The 23,955-nt window shown below is 36.2% G+C and overlaps 6 protein-coding genes across 7 annotated transcripts; 1 reads left to right on the top strand and 5 right to left on the bottom strand.

The window, feature by feature from the left end:
• Nucleotides 1-1,585: 1,585 nt before the first annotated feature.
• LOC140795029 (glucose-6-phosphate/phosphate translocator 2, chloroplastic-like) lies at nt 1,586-3,918 on the top strand. Its single transcript, XM_073147386.1, has 5 exons — nt 1,586-2,101; nt 2,198-2,423; nt 2,840-3,062; nt 3,457-3,670; nt 3,823-3,918. Exons 1-5 carry the CDS (start codon nt 1,586-1,588, stop codon nt 3,832-3,834), a joined length of 1,191 nt encoding a protein of 396 aa, XP_073003487.1. The 3' UTR covers nt 3,835-3,918.
• Nucleotides 3,919-4,634: 716 nt separating this feature from the next.
• Nucleotides 4,635-7,696, bottom strand: LOC140795554 (small ribosomal subunit protein uS11z). The gene is made up of 6 exons (XM_073148198.1): nt 7,502-7,696; nt 6,244-6,363; nt 6,113-6,158; nt 5,906-5,991; nt 5,540-5,669; nt 4,635-4,898 (listed from the first exon to the last, which is right to left on the bottom strand). The coding sequence occupies exons 1-6, from the start codon at nt 7,502-7,504 to the stop codon at nt 4,831-4,833; spliced, it is 453 nt and encodes a 150-aa protein (XP_073004299.1). The 5' UTR covers nt 7,505-7,696; the 3' UTR covers nt 4,635-4,830.
• Nucleotides 7,697-8,028: 332 nt separating this feature from the next.
• On the bottom strand, nt 8,029-11,309 carry LOC140795280 (tryptophan synthase beta chain 1-like). Its single transcript, XM_073147776.1, is given in 6 exon segments — nt 8,029-8,514; nt 8,981-9,075; nt 9,152-9,587; nt 9,705-9,893; nt 9,896-10,067; nt 10,780-11,309. Coding segments are annotated over 6 exon segments (1,266 nt in total). The 5' UTR covers nt 10,978-11,309; the 3' UTR covers nt 8,029-8,338.
• A 58-nt stretch (nt 11,310-11,367) lies between these two features.
• On the bottom strand, nt 11,368-16,887 carry LOC140795603 (glutamate receptor 3.5-like). Its single transcript, XM_073148275.1, has 6 exons — nt 16,392-16,887; nt 14,259-15,595; nt 13,862-14,139; nt 13,151-13,182; nt 12,656-13,062; nt 11,368-12,024 (listed from the first exon to the last, which is right to left on the bottom strand). Exons 1-6 carry the CDS (start codon nt 16,642-16,644, stop codon nt 11,554-11,556), a joined length of 2,778 nt encoding a protein of 925 aa, XP_073004376.1. The 5' UTR covers nt 16,645-16,887; the 3' UTR covers nt 11,368-11,553.
• Nucleotides 16,888-19,441: 2,554 nt separating this feature from the next.
• Nucleotides 19,442-20,786, bottom strand: LOC140795430 (major pollen allergen Ole e 10-like). Its single transcript, XM_073147975.1, has 4 exons — nt 20,522-20,786; nt 20,419-20,447; nt 19,980-20,214; nt 19,442-19,590 (listed from the first exon to the last, which is right to left on the bottom strand). The coding sequence occupies exons 1-4, from the start codon at nt 20,718-20,720 to the stop codon at nt 19,556-19,558; spliced, it is 498 nt and encodes a 165-aa protein (XP_073004076.1). The 5' UTR covers nt 20,721-20,786; the 3' UTR covers nt 19,442-19,555.
• A 758-nt stretch (nt 20,787-21,544) lies between these two features.
• Nucleotides 21,545-23,593, bottom strand: LOC140795786 (protein DELETION OF SUV3 SUPPRESSOR 1(I)-like). Of its 2 annotated transcripts, none has more exons than XM_073148565.1 (3): nt 23,554-23,593; nt 23,324-23,463; nt 21,545-21,923 (listed from the first exon to the last, which is right to left on the bottom strand). In XM_073148565.1, exons 2-3 carry the CDS (start codon nt 23,415-23,417, stop codon nt 21,793-21,795), a joined length of 225 nt encoding a protein of 74 aa, XP_073004666.1. In that variant the 5' UTR covers nt 23,418-23,463; nt 23,554-23,593; the 3' UTR covers nt 21,545-21,792. The 2 variants fall into 2 exon arrangements, with proteins under 2 accessions (XP_073004666.1, XP_073004665.1); XM_073148564.1 differs by having other exon boundaries at nt 23,570-23,593.
• Nucleotides 23,594-23,955: the final 362 nt, after the last annotated feature.

Below are 23,955 nucleotides of genomic sequence, written 5' to 3'. Positions count from 1 at the left end.
ACTTGAGAATGAGAATAACATAACAAGAGTTATTGGTTAGATCAAGGATCAGAAAACTTGAAATAGAAAAATAAATAAATTTATAAACATTATGATGGAGGAAAATAAAGGATCATTTAATTTTGAGAGAAAATAACAATAAAAGCATTTATCCAGACAACGATAGAAACCAAATTATGAATTAATTAAAAATAAATACCCATAGTTTAAGCTCATCTTATTTTAGATGCCAAAGATCTCCATAGTTTTTAATATATCTTTTATGAATATTTCATCATATGATTTATTTGTTAAAATAAACTCTTCTTGGTTTAGACGTCGTTTGTCTGTGATTAATTCCTTTGTATTTATACTTTAGATGTGAGTTACGTAGACTATTTGAGTTCTTTCTTTCTTATATATATATATATAGTTATAAAATAATAATAAAGTTGTTTATAGCTGCATATATCTAGAACTTTAGAATCTCTACATGTTAATGTCCAACCACTCAATTCTATTTGGAATCTATTGTAGATGAGAAAAATATTACTCTACTACTCATTGACATTATTTTAAGAAAATTAGATGCAATTTCTATGAAGTGAAATAAAAAATAACAATACTACGTGAGCAATAACAATACAAGATAATTATGAACATGGGTGTAATGCATTAATTGGTTTATATATTCTTAAAAAAAAGGTAGTTGCTATTCTACCTTTAAGTATTTATTTGACCATTGAAGATCGTTTTGAGAAATTTTAATTCTTGTGACCTAATCCTTAAATCCAAATGGCTGCCGATGCATTGATTCAGATGAGCAAAATATTAATTCAATGCCAAAAATAGGTGATTAATGAAGACTTTTTAAAAGAAAAAAAAAAGATGATGAATTTATTTTTTATTATTATAATAAAGTGGAATAACTTATTCCATAATTTGGCAGTCATGACACGTTCGCAAATTGTTTCTTAATTAACTAATATTAATCCAAGAGGAGCCATCCTGTCATAGAAGTTGACCTTATTTTTTGGGAGCTTAAAAATTATAGAAAAATTTATAAATAACACTCTATATTTTATATTTATCTTCATTTATATATATTTTTTTAATACATATATTTCTGCTAAAATTATGTTGAAATTTAAATCAGGATTTTAAGCAATAAAAATGAAAATTAGAAATTAAGGTCCAAATTGTAAGGTGGAAACGATAATAAGCGTAACATTTTGTGAATTTTCCAAAATAAATTTAAGGAAAAAGTATTCTTATATCACATTATTATCTTTATCCATAAATTAGTAGTTATTTCAATATACTAATAATTAAAATAAAATAACAATTTTTAAATTCAACCATCGGAGGGGCATTCCTGGAAGAAAACCGCCTTCAACTGTAAGAGGTGTATTTCAGGAACTTTCAACTCCAAACTTTTCCCTCTCTTTTTATACGCCTACCACCCCTCCATTGCCTTCTCCGCGCTCCTCCTTTCCACGGATTGGTATCATAAATCGGAGAAAAGGCGTCACCTTTGTGAGATCTTGATACGGTTTAATCCATTATAACAAGGAAAGGCGAGAGCTTTTTGATCCATTGTAGCGCCATGGCCTCCTTCATGAAGTACTTCGTCGCCTCCGTCGGCTCCCGTGATCTCGTCCGCCCCAAATCCCCACCTCCAAAACCCGAAATCGCCGACTTGGAACACCCAAATCCCACCCTTTCTTCCCCTAAACCATTATATCTCTCCTCCCCTGAGGTGTTCGCACCCGATTCCAGCGAAGAAACCCCATCGGAGTCGAATGCCGAGGGGCTCAGGCTCCGGTCGAAGGCCTCCGACGAGGTTTCGGAAGATTCCGAGAGTCCGAAAGCTTCGTCGCCGAAGAACGTTTCCTCCGGCGGCGCCCCAAAGCTCAAGATTGGTATATACTTCGCGACGTGGTGGGGTCTAAATGTCGTGTATAATATCTACAACAAGAAGGTCTTCAATGCCTTCCCTTACCCCTGGCTTGTCTCGACCCTCGCCCTCGCCTCCGGCTCCGTCATGATGCTCTCCTCGTGGGCCACCGGGATCGCGAAGCCCCCCAAGACCGACCTACATTTCTGGAAAGCATTAGCTCCGGTGAAGAAAGAATCAAAGATGGATTTTTTAAGCTAAATTTTTAAGGTTTTGTTGACCCTTTGATCAGGGGATAAGAGTTGGCTTTTGTTGTTGAAGGTGGCGGTGGCGCATTCGGTCGGGCACGTGGCGGCGGCGGTGAGCGTGTCGAAGGTCGCTGTGTCGTTCACCCACATTATTAAGAGCTCGGAGCCGGCGTTCAGCGTGCTGGTGTCGAGGTTGCTGATGGGGGAGAAGTTCCCTTTGGCGGTCTATCTATCGCTGTTCCCGATCATCGGCGGTTGCGGGCTCGCCGCGATGACAGAGCTCGACTTTAACATGACTGGTAAGAAGTAATGTGCTCTGTTTCAATCTTTATGGTTTGAGATAGCAGTTTCAGACTACTTACTATTCATGAACATCAAAGTAATATGCTACTGAAAAATATCATGATACCAAGGGATTCTTTATCTCAGATGATCTATATTTCACGTTAAATTTGATAATTGAGTACTAGAATGATATGATGCTGCAAAATGTTAAGCAATCTGGAAGTTAAATATCTGATCACTTTGTTTGCTGAATTTAGTTAAGCTGCACACTGAAATTTAACAGTCTCTCTGTATTCACATCTAAATCATATGTTTCTGTCATAAATTCTATTTTCTAAGAATCATATCACGAGGGTCTGCTCAAGGAGTTCTTAATACTCCTATACAGATTGTTCTTGTGGTGCTATGTTGCTATTTTCCGTGATTCCAGGTTTTAACGGCGCAATGGTATCAAACCTTGCATTTGTTTTTCGGAACATCTTCTCGAAGAAGGGTATGAAGGGGATGTCCGTAAACGGGATGAACTATTACGCATGTCTTTCTATACTGTCCACATTGATACTCACACCATTCGCGGTTGCAATCGAGGGCCCCAAGGTATGGGCTGCTGGTTGGCAAAAGGCCGTCTCGCAGATTGGCCCCCAATTCTTCTGGTAAGAACTAGAATTTTTCGATTCTTGCAGAATGTTTTTGTTTTTATTTTTTAATCGAACAGTAAATTAAAGCCTCCTTACAATAGCTAACTGAGCTCAAATGGCATCATACGAAACAATTTACCATAAGGCGGTACTTTTTCAGAACTGTAGTACTGCATTAATGTCTGATGAACAAAAACATTCCAGCCTAGTAAAACCTTTGATAATCATTACGATGATTTCTTCATGGCCATTCCTTTTTTACTGTTATTGGCTCATGTTTCGAATCAAAATTTTCCTAGCAAGTGATCTGAACACTTTAAGAAGCCAATTCTGAACTTTCCAATTCGTCAGAAGAAATGGCATAGCTCAAACTTTTTGATTTTATGTGGATGGAATTTCACAATGATAGGTGGGTAGCTGCGCAAAGTGTCTTGTACCACTTATACAACCAGGTTTCATACATGTCGTTGGACGAGATCTGCCCCTTAACGTTCAGCGTTGGTAACACCCTGAAGCGCATATGCGTCATCATCTCCTCGATCGTGATATTTGATACGCCGATCCTACCAATAAATGCGCTTGGCAGTGCCATTGCCATCCTTGGAACTTTCATCTACTCTCAGGTAACCTGTTAGATTTGCCTAAAGCTTTGTTTTGCTAGTGTTGTTGATCTGAGATGAACAACATGCACTTGGGACACTGGAGAATTTGTGTGTTGATGCTGAATTTGGTACGAGTGGCACCGCGCTAACAGCACTTCTGAATTCTTATGCAGGCGAAGAAATAAAATTAAATGCAATCAGTTTGTTACACTTGCTTGGCTGCTGTTTGGCAATGGCGGCAGCGAACTCGATTTTGCACAGCTTCAGCAGCAATTTTTCCTTTGTTTTCTTGAAGATAGGAGCATAATAATTATAGTATCTGAAAGAGTGATGTTTGTTGTTCTTTCTCCTCTTTGTAAGCTATCTCATAAGAAATACCCCCTTTGCTTGTGATCTAAGAATAAATTGTAGTCCGGAGTATGACAATTTCTGACATTTTATAGCTCTTCAAGGCAGCTATTATTTGACGATTTTGCTTGATCTAAGACTGCTTTATTTTACTTCCATGGAAAATGATGAGCAAATTATTATTTGATGAAATTGTAGGTTTGGATCTAATTGGGATGAGCTCAACTTTAATTATTTCGTCCATTTTATGATAGCATCACTCGTAATTAGGCTAAATGTAGCATTGCAAGAGTTTTGAGTAGTATCTAAACACATCATCTTATTCTAAAAGGAATAAATAAGAATTTGGGCCTAAAAAATGTTAAAACTTTGCAAGTAGAATCAGATCATTCTTAATGCGGTATGACAACTCGATCTTGATTGTCCATAATGTAGTACCAAACATTCTATTACACAATCTTCAACGAAAAAGACAACCATAAATTTGGAATACATCACAAACCACCAAGTACCGCACTTTCCATTTCACTGTTCCTCAGTGCTGCCAATATAATCGCCAATTTGCCATAATTTGACATTCTCCACAAAAGAACTAATGTAATTAAATGCAACATAGTTAAATGATGACGCAAAATAATAAGAAAGAAGAAAAACAAAACTTGATAATTGAATTCAACTCAAAGATCTTAACATAAACGATAATTGAAACTTTGAAAGTCTCCTCAACAATGTAGAAGCACTAAGTTTTATCCAACAACGAGCAAAATTCACGATTGCAACATTTTTCATTGTCAGTCCAGAAAAGCAAAAAGAGCATATAAGAGAAAATAACACTACAGTCTCCTCCCTCTTCTCCCGCCCTTCCTGCGCGTACTGTCGGTGGGAATTGGAGTCACATCCTCTGGTGCAAGCAAAGCAATGCGAGTTACATTAGTTTACAAAATATGCTCGAAAGAAACTAGAAAATACTGAACTTAGAAATACTGCCTAGAAGGTATGCTGACACCTAAGAAATATAATATTAAAAATAAAACACAACAAATGCAAGGAAGAAAACTATCCTAGAGCAACTTAGCAGTACGATTAATATATGCAGTATATGTAGTCAGATAAATGAGATATATATATATATATATATATATATATTACTGTTGAAGATTCTTCTGGCAGATCATAGTCCCACAAAGAAAATTAGCTAGAATTCATAAAAGGGAAAAGGACGGTAATATAATGGGAAAAGGGTAGAAGGTATAAAGAGCCACATCTCATCGGGTGCATAATAGATGTTTAAAAGATCAATACTTGTGTGTAATATCAGAAACTTCCTGCATCTTCTCAAATGATGATAGTATAGTTGGTAAATTTGCCTAGAGACAACATTAAAAACAAGCCTATGCTTGTTGGCTTATGAACGAATTCAACTATTCCAGGAACCAATTACCAGTAGAGACTTCTCTCAAAAATATTGCCAGTAGAGACAAAATGCCCCAGAATCATTTGTTCTTACATTAATATTAGCATGAAATAAAATTAGGAACTCACCAATGCGACCAATTCTCATCCCAGAACGAGCAAGTGCTCTAAGAGCAGATTGCGCACCAGGACCTGGCGTCTTGGTCTTGTTCCCTCCAGTTGCACGGAGTTTGATATGCAGAGCAGTAATGCCAAGCTCCTATAGACAATAAACTATTAATTAGCCAACTAACGAAATACTCAGAAAAAGGAGAAAAGGTTTAGTGTGTAGCATCATAATGACCATTTGATGTTCCCATCGAAGCAAAAGATTCAAGCAAATTTAATTAGCAGTATTTCATGAGTGAAAAAAAAATTATAGCAGAAAAGAAAAAAAGGTGAATGGCATCATGAACTTCCACTTAGAAACTAAGAAAATCAAGATTGCATTACAACCTTGCATCGCTGAGCAACATCTTGAGCTGCAAGCATTGCTGCATATGGTGATGATTCATCACGATCTGCCTTAACCTTCATGCCACCTGAATGATCACGAGATTGTATATATAAGAACAAGTATTGTGGCTGTGAGTTCATATGGAAAAGAACTATGATTGAACAAATTTCATATGGAAAAGAACTATGGCTGAACAAATGACTTACCTGTGATGCGGACAAGTGTTTCCCTACCAGATAAATCAGTCACATGCTGCAAACATGAACAGCCAGTCAGTACAGAACAAGATATAATTAGAAGTGGCCACAAAGGATTACAGACACATTGATAGACTCACAATGAAAGTATCATTAAACGATGCAAATATATGTGCAACACCGAACACGTTCTCTCCTTCCCGTACAGTAGGTCCCAGAGTGATGTTTTCCTCCTTGGGCTCCCTGGTCTTTTTCCTCGACTGTCACAATCAGAAAATACATGATTAGCATAGTATAAAGTGCCACTAAACATCTATCAAGGAATAGTTGGATACAGAACAAAAGAAACAGCTAATAAGATGGATCTTCAATAAATTGAGAAAAAACAATGCATCCAAATGCAGATCGGTGTGATTTGAATACACCACTAGTATCAGTTTAGTTCAATATGATGAATGAAACAAAAGGAAACATCATCAACAACACAACTTAATACTCAATTGCATGCTCCAACACAACTTAGTTCAATATGATGAAGGGGACAAAGTGAAGGACAAGTATAAATACAAATGCAATTTCTCCATTCGAACAGGAAATTCTAGCCTAACTAGAAAGACATGTTATTTTGAAAACATTGTTGGCCCTGTATCTGTTAGGAAAAAGTCCACAATTCAGCCAAAAAAAAAAACAGATTGATACCAATTGAAGTTAGTGAAAAAGGTGCTCGAATCACAAATAGATCATTACTTATTCTCGGATAGACTTGCTTCCTAAGCACCACTTGCATCCTAGAGGTAGATAGCTACCATGTCAACTTGGACAAATTAAGCCACTTTGACAGCCATTAAACCATAAGCATCAAAATATATCTAAATTGTTATACCCATCGTCCATTATATTCTTTGAATTTTGAAATATGATAGCATAATACTCATGTAAAGTGTCAATAGATGGCCCAAGAAAGAATGAGCAACTACGTACTTCTGTAAACATATTCGTGGTCATGGACTACACTGATGCAACTTATAGCTTTGTGTTAATCCTTTAAAGCTCACTACCAGTACAAAATAAACTCCGAATTAACAAGCACAACACTGCAGTGCAAATTTTGGTTTGAGATCAACAAACTAAAAAAGTTCGGCACAAGATTCGAACTTATAGCCCATCCTACAGCCAATACTTTACATTCGATCAGCACGAGATACATCTAGAAAAACAACCCAAGAATACGAATTACTAAACCGGCATACATAATCAATCTCCAAATTGAAAGGGAAACTTTCACTTTACCAGAAAATCAAATAATAGTTATTCTTCTTAGAAGTAGATCAAACAGCGCATTTTAGACGAAGAATAATAATTCGAACAACTCTACAAAGATAAGATTAGCAAAAATACCATGGCTGGACGCGTAAGCTGAGACGAGATTGATGCCTATGGTTTCGAATTCGGCGTTGCTCCGCCTACCGATCTAATCCGCGGAAGAGAGTAAGAGGAGAGGGAAAGAGGCGAGAGAGCTCCTTTAATAGTCCGTGTTTCTGGGCTAGGGTTTATGGAGCGCAAGAATTAAATTTCCAATTTCACCCTTCAGTCGCCGGCCAGTTCAACTTGGGTTAGGGCTTGACCAAAATTAGTCCCAAATAGTGTCCGATTCTAGTGGGACCCAAGCTCAATCTTATTATTCTTATCCCAACCCAATTTTTTTTTCCACATAAATCATTTTCAATGAATAATTTTTATGAAAATCACTGAATTAAAAAACGATTTTATATGAAATTTTTTTTTTTCTCAAACTTAGATAACTTTCTGAATGATTTTAATATAAGTCATTGATCTAATCAAAAAGTTTATATTTAAAATTCGATAACTGAGATGAGATTATAAAATGCATCTTCGTATATAAGTTTTAAAGTGAATTAAATGTATACAAAAAAAAAATTCCAATGTAAAATTTATTGATTTAGAGAAAGAGACATCTATAGAACTTACCGTCAGCAAACTTTACAAAACGGTAAATTGATACTCAAGTGATATTTATTTGATAACTTTCATAGCAAGTAAAAAAAAAAGGAGAAAAAAGCTACTTTCTGTGGTTACCAATATGACATAATTCTGTCACTTGTTTGATGCATTCACAGCATATTGCGAATATAAATGTAACAATGTGTTTGATCGAGAGTTTGAACATTCCTTTCCCTCTTCCAAATGTGTAACAGAAGGAGAGTGATGTATACTTTAGAATTGCAGGTGCTTTATGGCTGTTTGCACATCTTTATCCCCTCTGCCACTGCAGTTCAACACAACCTTTGTTCCATCTGATAGAGTTGGGCAGAGAACTTCCAGGTAGGCCAGTGCATGAGAAGTCTCTAATGCAGGGATGATGCCCTCCAACCACGACAAGCGCTTGAAAGCTGCGTAGAAGCAGATCGATTAACATATATGAAACTGTAAATATCCACCTAAAAGTTCTGATATTGATAGATGTATATGATCTGCTGAGATAAATGATCTATAGGGGTTCAGTATCAGATATTTAAATGTCTGAAAGGTAACATTTTTGTATTTGTTACCGATGATTAGTCTTTAGATGGATATCATTGTGTTTACTCTAACTACAAAATCCATTTCCCAGTCATCAGGCTATCCTCAATGTTGTAGCCACTCCTCTTGTATAGTAAAAAATGAAATAGAATTGTCCTCTTAACAATTATTAGGTTTTGCAACTTCCTGAATGAAATTTAAAATGATCGACATAATGAAAACATATAGAGCCAACAATTACATCATATAAAACAGAGTCAAAAGTAAGGAATTATAGTGCAGAAAACAAAGATATATGTTGGAATCCAAAAAAACCAAACAAAATACTCGAGTTACCTTCCAAAGCTTCCTGATCAGTGACGCTATAGTATTCGGCACGACCAATATCCTTCAAATAGCTATGTTCCGGGCCAACACCAGGGTAGTCCAGGCTGTCAATGTAAGAGTTGAATTAGCATGTCAGTAGAAAATGATAAGAATCAATAACTAGAGAACTGGATTACTAACCCAGCACTTATTGAGTGAGGCTCAATTATTTGTCCATCATCATCCTGCAATAAATAACTCATGGCCCCATGCAAAACGCCGACTTCTCCTTTCGTCAAGGTAGCTGCATGTTTGCAGCTATCTAGTCCATATCCAGCAGCCTCCACACCTACTATCTTTACGTCCAGGTCATCAACAAATTCATGGAAGAGGCCAATTGCATTTGAGCCCCCACCAACACAGGCAACTAGCACATCAGGTTTGCCACCCCACTTTTCCATTGCCTGTTTTCGGGTTTCTTGACCGATAACTGCATGGAATTCCCTGACCATCATCAGATATGGGTGTGGGCCTGCAACGGACCCTAAAATGTAATGTGTGGACTCAACATTAGTCACCCAGTCCCGTATAGCCTCTGATGTGGCATCCTTCAGTGTTGCAGTCCCAGAATGAACAGCTCTTACCTGCTTCAAAACAAACCTTATAATGCTTGTAAAGCATACCAAAAAAAATAATAATGAAAGTTGGCATTATCCAAGGATAGGCATTCACAAAGTAAAGCATAAAAGTGTGCAACAAATCTCTGCCCCTAGAAGCCTCATCCTGAAAACATTGAGGGCCTGCCTCTCCATATCTTGTGCACCCATATAGATGATACATTGCAAACCAAATCTTGCACATACTGTGGCAGTGGCAACTCCATGCTGACCAGCTCCTGTCTCAGCTATTATCCGGTTCTTCCCCAATCGCTTTGCCAGGAGAATTGTGCTACAGCATTGTTGATTTTGTGGGCGCCGGTGTGGCTAAGATCTTCCCTTTTCAGGTAGATGTATGGACCCTCGCCATTAGAGCGCCTGTAGTGATCTGTGAGACGCTCAGCGAAGTAGAGTGGGCTCTCTCGGCCAACATAGTCTCTGAGAATCCCATCCAATTCTTTCTGCAGCACAGGAAAAAGAGGCAAAAAATTCAAAAGAATGAAACAGTTCCAAACCGCACAATCACTATGTGAGCATATTTTGCTGCAAACTCAGCCGAGCAAGATAGCTGTGGAACTTATAACCTACTACTTATATAAACAAAGAGAAAAGGACTCCACTGCAATCCTCTGCTGTACTTAAAACTGACAATTATTAATATTTGTCAACATTAAGTTAAACAGTCTTGCAGTAACGATCAAAGATGCATTTGTTTGATAAAACAACACCATTAGATACAACGTCTCAGGAATATGTTCCCTTTCAAGTCAGTGCCTGGTTCCTGAACAAATTGAAGATACTCATATGAGGGAGGAAAAGAGTAAGTTAAAATTAATTAATCAATTAGCATCTGTAAGCATGCATACATACAACCAAATTATTTATCCCTTTAATAGCGAGATATTTGCACATTTTTCTAAAGAATAAGATCGTTGACAAATTAATTAATCATATAAAAAAATAACGTAGAAAAAGACAAAGAAACTAAAAAAGGATAGAAATATTTAAAAATAACGTTAGGATCCAAAACATTATATAAACCAACTTAGAATTTGGAAAAAAGAGATGACACCTTAACAAATCCAACAACTAAAAATCAAAACTTTAGCCATTTAACGCAGACCTGAATCCCAAAACAATCACTAAATCCGAATAAGGAAAACGGAACACAACCTGGAATTCTTCGTCATGGGATAGGGATCGAAACGCGTCCTCCAGTTCGGTGAGCGCGTGCATTAGAGTCTCCGGCACGTACTTTCCCCCAAACCGCCCGAATCGCCCAAACGCGTCCGGCCTCATCACGGCGGCGGGATCCTGCGTAAAGGTGCAGGACACGGTCGTAGGCGTCGCGGCGGCGATCCGCCGCGGCATCGCGGCATTCGCGGGGATCCGGACGCCGAGAGAGGAGGAAGGCGAGGACTTGGTGAGCGCATAGTAGGTTAGGGTGTCCGGTGACGGAGGCCATTGGTGGGTCTCTTTTCTGGGTCACGATCGAGTGGTCTCTGCTTCGGTGGGTGATGAAGGAGATGGGGAGGTGATGGTAGTCCGTACCGTATCGCAGTTCAAATCTATGTGGAGATTTTGTCTCCATAAAGGCATATTTTGGGGGAGTTGAATGTGGTGGGGTCCCGAACTTATTGGAAGCTGCCGAACGATGGCTCAATAACTACCCCAGTTTTAACTACTTTATGGGTATATTGGTAAATTCACATCTCATATAGTTCACAAAGAAATCTTCAATCAATCATATACCGTATAGCATTAAAACATAAAACCTGAGCAGATATTTGCATTCAAGATGATATATAACAATTACAATTCACAGATATAACTGTTCAATTTATACTCAATCAGGTGGTTACCTCATGATCTATAGACTTGCACTCCTTTGTAGTATGTATACAACCAAAAGTTAAAAAAGAAGAAGACATGCTTCTTTGGCACTAGCTATCCTTCTGATGTTTGGCGAGTTGGATGTTCTTTGTCACTAGATTTCCTTTTGATGACACTCAGGACTTCCTCTTCCCTTTTGTCGACAAAGTGTACCAATTCCCTGAAACTAGTTAGGCTACCCAAGCGCTTCGGTGGTTGTTTATTAGGTAGTTGTTTATTACTGTTACTTGTCGGAATTTCTTCAGGTTTGTCTTGCTCTGTCTTGCTCCTTTTGTATTGGCAATATTGCCAACCAATTTTTATGAAGAAAATGACGAGAGTAATGAGACATATGAGACCACATACGAGAAAGAGGCCCCAGAAGCTTGCTAGGCTCAGCTGATTCGAGTCTATTTCTTCATCGTCGGAACTGCATCCTTTACGAGACAGCCATTTATCTTGGATCTTTTGGAGATCGCCGTTTTCAGATAATGTCAGAATGGCAGTTGACAGGTCCATTGCAAGAGGAGAGTCTCTCTGGAAAGCCTGTTAAGCGAACACAGTTGAATTTTAGGGCATTGAACTTTTACGCAACAAAAAAATTCCATGATTGCATTCTTACTGCATTACATTAAATTGATAGTTGAATTTATGCAGAAAAGGAGAGGAATGTGAAGCCCGAATTTATCTATGGAAAGCTGGAAGCTGATTAGACAACTGTCTCCTAACAGAATCTTACACCCTATACAAAGAACTATCTGACAATGAAAAAGCCTTTGAGCCATTGTCACAATTCATCTTTTTCCCTGAGGTTAATACCTTTCTTTCATTTCTTTCACTGTATAAAGAATTGAACAGTTAGTACTCTGTCTGGAGGCCATTTGATAACTCTTGTTCTAATAGTATAACAAAGAAACACTAAAAAAACTAGCAACTGCCAATCACTATTGCGATTTTAATGATCATCTTTTTGTTGGCATCAGTGGATCTTAACTTTGCAAACCAAGAAAAATAATAAGGTATGTGACTTGACAGGAAATGCAAAAAAAAAAAAAAAAAAAAAAAAAAATCAACCTAAACCATTTTACAGCCTCCTATGAGTAATAACATGTCTGACAGAACTGTGTAAAACGAGATGATGTCAGCTAACTTCATGATTATGATAAAAGATACTTACAAATCCCCAGCCCTCCTTAGTGAACTCCTGTCCCACAATCCTGTATTTGCAATACTCTGATAAGAAGATCTCAATATATGGCATCTCATCAACTATTGCAGCAACACCACCATTCTTTGGTCCAAGTTCAAGAGCTCTTGCATATTCTTCAGGCGAGTTTAAACCTACCAACCTGGATTCAGCTATGCTAAGCTCCTCTATCAAGTAATTTCTTGTAAACTTACCAACCTGGTAACCAATAGGAACAGAGCTTGATATCAAGCTGTCAAGCCCTTTAATCCCTGACGAAAGTTGCTGGACTGTGAGGATGGATGTCAGGCTAGCAGTGTAGCTTGAATTTATGATTAGTACTACAAACAACCATATGATCAGCACGAAACGTCCGAGGGTGCTCATTACGTTCTCTCCTGAAATAAGATCCAAACCAAAACCTTAAGCTGAAATTAGCGAAAATATCTAGGTAGAATATGAAAGATGTGTAGGAAGTGAACATACTGTGAGCGAAGAACATTGTTGAGAGACTAAACCTGCAAGGAGAACATGGTAGAATGAACAGTCACACAATTCAAAATAATTATATGGAATATATGTATAATGTAGGATGGTGAGTCACTCGAACAAAAGAAAATCATTTGAATGTAAATGAAAAGAATGCCCCCAACTTCTCATTTGTTAATAAAAAATTGCAGGAACTTCCTAAGCTTTATTCGAAGCATAGGAAAAAAACTGAAAAGAAAAGTTGAGAAATCCATTATATTGCAGTCCATAACTGCCTGATATTTCCATGTTTCATGCATTAGAGTAAGATGTGGTGCTCTCCTCGCCAGATAAAGAACTTGTCTTTGAAAACTTTAGAGTTCTTGAACTCTCTCTTCTGAAAATGTTTTCCCTACTTGTTAGGACAACATCTGGAACTACAATTAGTGGTAACTAGATCAACAGGAAAGCCGTAAAAATGCAAGAGGAGAACTTCCTCACCATCTCCTTATGGATAAATGTCAAAAAATCTCCGAATATAAAAGATGATTTTCTTATGATCTCCTTGTTTTCTAATGTAATCAGACCTTGTTTGAACCAAATTACTCAAGCCGTTCTCTGTCAAATCAAATCTTTTACGACATAAATTATGGTGTTACCTCAGACAAATCTCACCTGTGACATGGACCAGAAAGTAGGTTTAGATACCAGTAAATAAATAAGACTAACCAGAATATTGTGACAAGCTGTTGTCTTGGAGATCCTCGAAATTCCATGTTTGTCCGATGCTCAAGAATCCAAACAACTATTCCCACAAAAAGAAAAAAACCGCCAGTGACTAACCACATCTCCAATGTGAAGGGTTTCAGGAAAGCCCAAGCACTAGAGCTCCTGTGATTAACAGGAGCTACTATGACTAGGCCTGATTCCACATATGGCTGTGTAAAATCAACAATTTTCGTTCTGTTTCTCACAATAGCAATGTCGCCTACTGCTGCATCAAGGTCCTAGATAGAAGAACAAGATATTAGATTCTCACTTCAAGCATAACCGAAATATGACACTGAAGCTTTAACTAGACTGAGAACAACCATATCACACAAGCTTGTGATAAGAGAGCACGTACATTTTTAGCAACCATATTGATTAGATCATCATTATTGGGATTCTTGGTACCATTTCCAATTAGGATAAATGAACAAGGAACGGGATACGGTAACAACTTAATTGCAGAGTTAAATATATCAATGCAAAACCCAGAAACATTATCAGGGCCAGAACTTTTTGACACAAAATCTTTGAAGCTTGCTCGATTAGGAACTCCTATCCTCAAAGGCTTGCCATTATTGGGGAAAACCCACCCACGAGGCTTGTCTGTAGTTTCACCAGGCCATATCACACTGTAGAGTTGTTGGCTACTGGCGGAACTATTTGATGGCTTCTCATACAAAATTTCAGGAGAAATAACTGAGAGACTAGAATAATTAGACCAGTACCCTATCATCCGGTAACCAGTCCCACCAATATTCCAGATATCATATGCTGGATGGATTAAGTTCCTCGCTGGATCAAACTCAATTTGACCTGTTAAACCTGTAAAGTTTGCAAGCAACAACTGCTGAAGTAATTGCTCACCTCCATCAAATATTTGCAGAGTTGCCAAGTGCAGAGTACTTCCATTTGCATCATGCAACCTTGGATCATTAGAGAAGTTGGTACTTTCCCCCTTGGTCAGAAATTGATTGATTGCATGGGCAGCCAACCAGACAGAATCATAAGCATACAACCCATATGTGTTCAAACTTTCACTCTCATTTCTTACCCTGTTCCATCTAGAGATAAACCTTCTCCTCATATCAGTATCAGGAGTGTGATGCCGGAGAACAATCACCCCCTCCAAAAGGCTCATGGTGTGTGGGTCTGCTGATCCAGAAAAATCTAAAACAGAAGCAAGCCAATCAGTTGCTATCCAAACATATCCACTGCTCATCATCCCAAGAGATTTAGCTGCTGAGAAGATCATCATGCCGGAGTCTGGATTGGCATGCACGACGTAAACCCTTGATTCCATTAAGTTCACTCTTACCAGCAGGTCATTGATTACATTTGAGTCTGGATTAGGTGGGAATGCAGCTTTATATGAGATCTTGGCCCGCTTTTCTGCAAGTGCATCGCCTAAGGCTGATATTGCACCTCTCCCATAATCATCATCAACAAAAATGGCAGTAACCTCTCTCCACTGATAATAATAGATCATATCACTGATTGCTTTCATTTGAAAGTAGTCGCTGTGTGTCGTTCTTAAGAAGTAAGGATATTCCAGTGAAGAAAGAGTGGGGTCAGTAGCTGCAAATGATAAGAGAGGAACATGTAGTTCATTAACAACATGAGATATGACATGGCCTATCCCGGAGGATTGTGGACCTATTATAGCAAGTACATCTTTCTCCATCAGTTGCAAGGCTGCTCAAGAAAACAGAGGAATTATTAGCTTCAAATTTCAAGGAAAAAAAGAAGAAAAGCTCACAAACATGGAGCAGGAAATACATATTTCTGAGTAGTTGCTATTAAAAATGAATGAATATTACAATTTTGAAGGGCTTTACTATTCAAATCTTCAAGGATGAGAGCTAGAGAATACCCAAAGCAAATATTTTGAATGTAATGAGCCAATATATTGTCACTGCTCTACATAAAACAATAACTGAAGTATGTTTCCTCCTCTGATGACAGTGTTTATCTTTGACATAATTACTCAAAAGTTAGATTAGTCATAGATTTTAGAAATCCCATAGAATAATCATATTGATAATTCCGATTTAGAACACAGCATCTAAGTGAGCACAATACTTCCTTTAACGCAAGATCAGGGGAGGGCAAGATGTCTGCAGTCTTATTACTGGAACGGTGGCTTACATGGCCCAAAACCATGGCTATTTCGCTGCCAAGATGCTAACTTTGCCATGAAGATACTAAATTCGCATAAACAAGAAAGTCCTGAGATGAACAAAGGTGATTGATTTCTCACAATAAAATAATCGCAACCAAAAGTAAACTTATTTTATTCAAAAGTAAACAAAAGGGCTTACTCCCTGCAGGGAAACTAATCATTTGAAAGCAAGAATTCAAAATAAAATAAATGGCAACCGCAAAGGTCCCAAAAGATTTGACTTGGACATATAACAAACATCTTACGTGCCAAAAAAAAAAAAAGAGCACCAACTACCAACTACTGAACGAAACTATAAACATATATTACCCTCGATGGTTCCAAGAAATCCACTACAGTTGGTATCTTGCATGATAACATTGAGCTTGGTCCCGGCAAGAACTCCCTCGTCCGCATTGACGTCCTCCATGGCGAGCTCGATGGCGAGCTTCGCCGCCCGCCCGATAGTAGAGTTGTAGGTGAAGAGAGCTCCTACGTTCACCACGGCCGGCCTCGACTTCTGACCTACTACTCCAAGCATCCCAACCAAGAAGCACACAACCAACAGCAGAGAAGATCCCATCGCCTTAATCCAAGCAGACCCAATTGCTTATTCTCAGATTACAGCATCATAGCGTTCAAAAAGTTTGATCTTCCTTCGAGATGGGAACAAATTCTTCTCTTGGTTTCTAATGCATGATCGATGGAAGAAAAAAGTGAGATTTTTGCGAAATACTTATAGAGGACTAAGAGGAGAGAAGGGAATAGTGGAGGAGTGCATCTTTCCGTTGGTCCCAATCCATTGCAGGAATAACTTTATAGGCTTGAAATCGAGGCAAAGCACCAATCTGATGCTCACCGCTTATAAATGGTAAATTTGCGCAAGAATTACTTCAGTTTTTAATTGTAAATCTAAGTTTTTTTACTAGTTTAGATTAATTTACTATTTTTCGAACACAACCCAACCGTTTGATCTCGATGCGAACATTATTAAAAATTAGAGCCTATATTTTGTATAAGCAATGAGTATAAATTATATAAGTAATGCGTGACATTTTTTTTTTAAATCTCAATGCGTATATCGTTGAAAATTACATCGTACATTTCGCATAGACGATACATATATATTACATAAATAATATGTGATATTTTAATATGCATATTATTAAAAATTAGAGCATATATTTTGTATAGGCGATGCATATAAATTACATATGTGATCGGTGATATTTTTTTTAAATCATGATGTGGGTATTGTTGAAAATTAAAGCATATATTTTGTATAAACGATGCGTATAAATTACATAAGTGATATTTGACGTTTTTTTTAAAATTAAAGCGTGCATAAGCGATTCATATAAGCTATACAGGTGATGCGTGAATTTTTTTTTTAAATCTCGATACATATAAATTAGAGCGTATATTTTACATAGACAGTAATACGTAATATTTTCTTTAAGATGTGATAGACTTTTTAAAATTTATTAAGACTAAATTAGAGAGCCTATTTCTATGGATTAGAAAACTAAATAGTCTTTTTCTGCAAATCGCCCCTCGGTTCTTTTGTTGGGAAATAGGCAAATATTATTCTTATTCTTGTGATTAGATAATAGTGAGAAATGATGCATCTAGAGTAGACTAATAAGTCTCAGCTACAAATGTTCATATCAGCTTGGTAATGGGTGGGCCATATCATGAGAAATTTCCTGCCAATGAGGCTCACCTCAAAACTAATGGTTAAATATTTTAAAATATATATATTAAAAGTATCTTACATTTTAATTTTTATAATATTTTAAAAAATATCTATATTAAAAGTATCTTACATTTTATTATTATTATTATTATTATTATTATTATTATTATAAATTGTAAAGTTAAATGATAGATATTCATAATAAAATCTAAGATATATTTAATAAATTTCTCTTAAAAATATCTTATCTTTATATATAGTTGAAGCTTTTAACTTAAATTCTCTATTTATATCTTAATGCCCATACTTATCAACAAAATGGAATCTAATGCAGGACAGGGAGTTCCACTTGCTATAGAATAATATATTATCAAGTTAACTTTCTTAACTCTTCTAAGTTTTCACCACTTTCTATATAGATTTTTTTCAAATTTTATTTAGATTAGATTCAAGGTTTATGTGGATATTTCTTCTAGTTTAAAGTGTTTATGTAGAAAATTAAAATAGTTTATGAGACTAAGTATAATTAATTTTCTATTACTTAGATAATGGCCACTGATTTCCTCCGAGAGGTGAGGAATCACAACCTCACATGAAGCCATATGGTATACAATAAGCCACGTATTACAATTCACAAATTTAGTTTTGACTAATTGTTGGAATAATTTTGAAGGGGTTTGTCTCATCTTCAACCCATTATTTCATGTGATAGTTATTGGTCCCATTGGGCAAAATAAGCCATAGCTATCATAGTTTATATTCTTTCTAGATAGTTAGCATACTTTATGTGTTCCTTTGCATTTTTCATTTAAGCCTCGTTGTTCACGTGAGCGATGTGAAAATTTGTCTATAATATCTTACTTTTTAAAGTTTATGCCTTATATTTTTACTATTTATAAATCGAGTTATATAATTTAATAAATATATATAGAAAATATTCTGGGTTAAATTTGAACTAACACCGTAAGAATATTCGGTTAAGTATAACTTTGTTACGAGTATTTTCATAATTTCTTTAGTCAGTTGACCAAATCCAAATATTTTGTTAAGGATGTTTTCTGCACATATTTATTAAATTTATAAATAATAAAAATGTAGAGTGTAAACTATAATTTCGTTAAAAGATAAGGTATTATATACAAGTTCCTCTAAACAATATAGACATAATAAGATTTGAACCTAAGGCTTTACAAAAACTAGCTTTGTGATACTATGTTATTAGATATCTAGTTATCTAAAAATTTTAAGCTCTTAGATAATGGACTAATAATATATATTATATCTTTAATGGTAAGAACTTGGCACCCTAATTGGATCTCAGCAATCTTACTCTGAATTTTGGAGTCAAGAAACGTATAGAATGAATTATAATCACATATATAAATATATATATATATATATATATATATATATATATATATATGTGTGTGTGTATAATTTTTGTTAGTAGTTGCATCATGGGAAACAACTACCAATGCAATGAGGGGGGAATTGGGTTCTTTATTCATATCAATGGAAATGGTTGATTGGTAGCTCTCAAGTCTAGCATTTATAAGCAGGAAAGAGAACTTCTGAGTGACCACTTTGTTCTGATTCAAAGAAAATGACATAAGAATGACTGCAAGCAATACTATATATTCTCTCTTTGGCAAATTAGAAAATGAGATTAGATGGATATATCATCTCAAGTCCAAACAATATAATTTTATTTCATCTTTATCATTTTCTAAACAAAGGAATTCATTTCCAAAGGAAATCAATTGAATTCCATCAAGAATTAGTTCCCAACATGCCCTTTTTAACGCCCAATTTCATACTTGCATCTACCATAACCTGCAAAGAATGCAGAAAAAAAGTTATAAGCCATTCATGAAACAAATTAAGATATTAAACACAGAGAAGCTCACAAAAAATATTAGGGTTTTTTTTGCGTGTATACTTTCAAATACTTATATATCTTTCCAACACGTATATATTTTTTTTAAGTATATGTTATTTACCCACCGTTCATATGCTTAAAATTGTTCGAAATTTTAAAGGTTAGTAGTTATAAAAAGAAATAAGGATTTTAATGGATATATATATATATGTAAAAATTATGTGTTCTGAAAGTGCGAATACGAAATTTATAAAGGTATATAAATAAATAAGGGATTTTTGAAGGGTATGTATGTAAAAAAGCTAAAATAATACTAGGAAATTAGGAATAGATGAACACTAACTTGGATCATTGAAGACAATAAGGCCAGTTCCACTAAAGTAGCAGTTCCAAGGGTTCCTTCCTGCGGATTGGTAGTAAAGGTTCATGGCCACTGATGCATGAGACGATTTGGTGTCAGGATAGAAGCAGGCTCCATTAGCTTGAATCGGACTGCAGTCGATCGCGCCACAGGCAAACTGGATGTTGTCGGCGAGGTGTTCGTCGCTCGTCGACGGCTTGGCGATGCACCATGATTGCTAGATGATCATGAACAAAACACAAACGTACCAAATTATTTAAAAACTTTCCATAGAACTACTCTCTTCTTATAGAGAACTAGACACTTAAACGGTGTTCTAGTTAAATCGATATCGTTGAGATTCAAAGTCGGAAATACGCATACAAATATAAACATAAACTACTTTTAACTATCTGAGTCTCATTTCTATGTTAGATAGTACCTGAGAAGTAGCTGGCTCTGTAGTTTCCCCTGTAGTAGAAAGTAACCAGTAAGGATAATATAATCTAGGAACAGAAAGAAATAGTAACAAGCTAGTAGCATACCAGCAGTGTGATGCAGGAGAAGCAATAGGAGGGAGAGGAAGGGGAGGAGGAGAGAAGAGTTGTTAGCCATTTGATAAGAAGTAGAGGCAAGAAAGGGATGAGAAGAGCAAGCAAATGGTGGTGAAGAGATATATAGTGTTCCAGAGATTGGAATTATGGTACTCAAAATAGGAAGAGAATAATTTGGGGGCCTATTCATTCAAAGCATTAGCTGTTAATCCTATGTAATTGCTGGCATGGGCTGTGTTACTATTATTTCTTTGTTGTTGTTTAAAATATATCTCTTTTCCTTTTCTGTGTATCAGGCTTCAAAATATCTAAGTCGCATTAAATGAGTTACATAGAGCCCAATTGCAACTTAAGGGTGTTTAGTCGTAGGATTAAGCAAGAGAGGTTAAATTATCCTCGGATTACTAATTTTAATCTATTGTTTGGTTTATACCAGACTATATATAGAATAACTAAACTAAATACATTATTATCCTCAATTAAAATTTTTAATAACATCAAATACTATTCTAAACTATTATTAATTATCTCAAACTTTAATTATATTTAAATATCATTAAATTATATCAATTATAAAAATTAATCACATTCAATTTAAAATAATCAGAAATCAAAAGTAATAGTTTAAATATATGACATTGTATATTTTATTCACAATATTTACATGACTCTTATTGCACTTTAATGCAGTATCTACATGCATACTCTTCTACATAGTCAAATGCCCCTTGAATCATTTGTATTTTGTTTCTCTTTAGTATGAGTATTTCAACTGCCAGTTACATCTGTGTACATTTACTGCCAATTGCGATCAGCATAGTAATGGAGAAACCATTACATCAAGTAGAGACCGTATGCATTAATGCATATACCGAGCAATAAGCATTACGAAATGTCTTCCCTAGTACGAGAGATGCAAATCTGACCGAGAATGGATTCACCTCAGCAACAAAAGAAAGTATGTGTATAAAGAGGCAGTTCTACTTACAGAGCCATGTCCTAGAACCTCAAAACTCAAAGGGAAACTCTTTTTCATATTATGCTCAGAACAAGAAATCACACTAAGAAATGGAACGGCAGTAGGTGACAGCTGATGTTAAGGTACTTCTCCAAGACAAACTAATACAATGCAAATTACATGTCCTGTATAACACAAGTGAAATTAACATGCAAAATGCTACTCCAATTTGCATGCCATACCTAAAACAAGTAGATAAGAATGACTAATCACTATCAAGCTTCCCTCTCAAACATTTGGATAATCAACTCTTTTCAGAGTTGCTCTCCAGTTCCTTCTTCAGCTGTACAGAGAAGTCATCGTTAACATCATCATCATCCCAATCGTCCTCCCATTGCTGCAGAGCATCTTTACCTTCTTCCTTATCATCCCACTCTATAATGTAGAAAATAAAGGCAAAAGCATATTAGTATCTCTTTATCAGAAACGATAAAGTCCAAGTAGGTGGAAACATTATAAAGCTAAGAAAAAAAAAGTTTTGGCTCTTGGGGAAGTAAAACACGAAGACACAGATGAGGGGAATGACAGGCTTGATCATCAGCTCCTATTTCTACTTCAATTGACGGCATAAAATATAGGTTACACACCTAAATTATTTGTGCGATGCAATTTTGAAATTTTATTGGTGCACAAATAAAGGGGAGTAGAAGGTAAAAAATGCACAATTTTGAAAGCTCGCATTGTCAATGGATGAAGGCCTGCTGTCACTGCAGAATGTAGAGAGATTGGAGAGGTATTCAAGTAATACTATCCTCATATTAATATGAACATCATCTCAAAATTGGTAGGAGCACATGCTATTTTAGTATTAAAGAGTTTATTTGCCACTGGCACATATCATCATGCCATGATAGGCGGGGAGCAGAGGGAGATTTGGTGACTGAGGGGAAGTGGAGAAAAGGGAGAGAAGAGAGCAACAGGAGACAGCGACGGAAACTATTCTGTTTCCATTGGGGAAGAAGTGGAGAAAGAAGCTCTCTCAGTAGGATCTCAGTCTAAATCGACCTCAATCACACAAGAACAAGCACATGTACGAGCACACATTGATATCATCTACCATGTCTTAAAGCACCACGGAGGAGCTTAACCATTAGCGAGCACGTCTACAAACAATAATGAGCGAGCATGGTCCACGTTGAGGACAATCAACCGGATGCAATCTAGCTTCATGGAGTAGTTAATCAAGAAGCACTTCAATCAAGAGAGGGACTTTAATCAATAGGCGTTGGGTGCCCAATATAAAGAATGATTGTGAGTAAATCTTGTATCTAAAATAAGCATCTTTGATAGTGTAAGTGCAATATTTTTGGAATGACAAATTCATGAATGAAACCATGTCTTTGAGTTGTACAAACTAGATTCATGTGTACGGTCAACTCACTTAGACATATCACTTAGCTTAAGGAAGAAATTTATTTAAAGAATAGTAAGTAGGGCATGCTATATTAAGATATTAACACCAATTCTACTCATTATTTCTAATGTCCCTCATCCGTAGGGCAAAAATATATGAAATAAACATATATGATGACTATTCGAGTAGAACCTATCTCGAGTGGTGAAAAGACAACAATTTTTACCTCAAAACATCGTGTAAGCTAATCTTATCACAAAATTAGTACAGAAATCATTCTAGAATCAATGTTCTCAAGACTGTTTCTACTCATAACTTATTAGTCTTACTCGTTCTAAAGGGGGCAATCAACGCACAAACATGTTCAAACAGCGTCTAAGCAAAATCTACGGAAAGTGATAGAAAGGTAACAACTTTATACCTTCGCCGATCTCAAACTCTTCGAATTCGTCGTCGTCCTCGAAGAGGTCGACCTTGGGATCTTGGGCAGTCGCGGGTTTGGTCTCCGTCGCCATTGCTGATGATGTAAGATGAGATCTTGCGGCTGATGGCTAAAGAGATCTATACAGGAGCAACGAATGGCGTCAAATTTCCCCCTAATTTTTGCAAAGAAAGCTAGGGTTTCGAGTACAAAAGGAAAGAGTAATAAACCAAGTCTCAACTACACCTTGAGCTCTAAGAAGATCGATAGAAGTCGGAGATAGAGACCGAGTAAAATATATATAGCGGCAGTGATCACGTGGGGCGCACGTGGAAAGGGAATGAAAAGAGTTTCTAAAATGTAATTATTTTATTTTATTTTTATTTTTAGTCGATCACGAAAAAAAGAATATCTAATAAATATTAACTCCGTTGGTATTATTTTTCTTCTTTATAAATATCAAGTTCCCTCTTAAAAATTATTTCTTAATATTCTAAAATAGAAAAAGTTAAGAAAATAAGTTAATGGATGATTTGCACAAAAATACTATATATTTTCGTTTTTTTTTACTTACATAAAAACATATTTCATTGTTTATTTTGTAAGTTAAGCTCGTTTTATAATTTAATTAT

The sequence above is a fragment of the Typha latifolia genome, chromosome 9 (genome assembly GCF_019914945.1).
Source record: "Typha latifolia isolate L0001 chromosome 9, TyphaL0001v2, whole genome shotgun sequence".
Lineage (NCBI taxonomy): Eukaryota > Viridiplantae > Streptophyta > Magnoliopsida > Poales > Typhaceae > Typha > Typha latifolia.
The sequence above is the reverse complement of the archived record's forward strand: the minus strand, read 5'-3'. Positions and strand labels throughout refer to the sequence as shown.

What these genes read in the sequence shown, in the direction of transcription:
- LOC140795786 (XM_073148565.1), bottom strand. Translation starts at nt 23,417, where the DNA reads ATGGCGACGGAGACCAAACCCGCGACTGCCCAAGATCCCAAGGTCGAC. An exon ending in AGAGTTTGAGATCGGCGAAG is followed by an intron (nt 21,924 to 23,323) that starts GTATAAAGTTGT and finishes TCTACATTATAG; the next exon opens with AGTGGGATGATAAGGAAGAA.
- LOC140795603 (XM_073148275.1), bottom strand. Translation starts at nt 16,644, where the DNA reads ATGGGATCTTCTCTGCTGTTGGTTGTGTGCTTCTTGGTTGGGATGCTT. An exon ending in TCAATATGGTTGCTAAAAAT is followed by an intron (nt 14,140 to 14,258) that starts GTACGTGCTCTC and finishes TCTTCTATCTAG; the next exon opens with GACCTTGATGCAGCAGTAGG. An exon ending in CTAAGGAGGGCTGGGGATTT is followed by an intron (nt 12,025 to 12,655) that starts GTAAGTATCTTT and finishes TTCGCTTAACAG; the next exon opens with GCTTTCCAGAGAGACTCTCC.
- LOC140795029 (XM_073147386.1), top strand. Translation starts at nt 1,586, where the DNA reads ATGGCCTCCTTCATGAAGTACTTCGTCGCCTCCGTCGGCTCCCGTGAT. An exon ending in GCTCGACTTTAACATGACTG is followed by an intron (nt 2,424 to 2,839) that starts GTAAGAAGTAAT and finishes CCGTGATTCCAG; the next exon opens with GTTTTAACGGCGCAATGGTA. An exon ending in ATTGGCCCCCAATTCTTCTG is followed by an intron (nt 3,063 to 3,456) that starts GTAAGAACTAGA and finishes TCACAATGATAG; the next exon opens with GTGGGTAGCTGCGCAAAGTG.
- LOC140795430 (XM_073147975.1), bottom strand. Translation starts at nt 20,720, where the DNA reads ATGAATAGGCCCCCAAATTATTCTCTTCCTATTTTGAGTACCATAATT. An exon ending in TCTCCTGCATCACACTGCTG is followed by an intron (nt 20,448 to 20,521) that starts GTATGCTACTAG and finishes TTTCTACTACAG; the next exon opens with GGGAAACTACAGAGCCAGCT. An exon ending in CAGAGCCAGCTACTTCTCAG is followed by an intron (nt 20,215 to 20,418) that starts GTACTATCTAAC and finishes ATGATCATCTAG; the next exon opens with CAATCATGGTGCATCGCCAA.
- LOC140795554 (XM_073148198.1), bottom strand. An exon ending in AACACTTGTCCGCATCACAG is followed by an intron (nt 5,992 to 6,112) that starts GTAAGTCATTTG and finishes GTGATCATTCAG; the next exon opens with GTGGCATGAAGGTTAAGGCA. An exon ending in ATGTTGCTCAGCGATGCAAG is followed by an intron (nt 5,670 to 5,905) that starts GTTGTAATGCAA and finishes TATTGTCTATAG; the next exon opens with GAGCTTGGCATTACTGCTCT.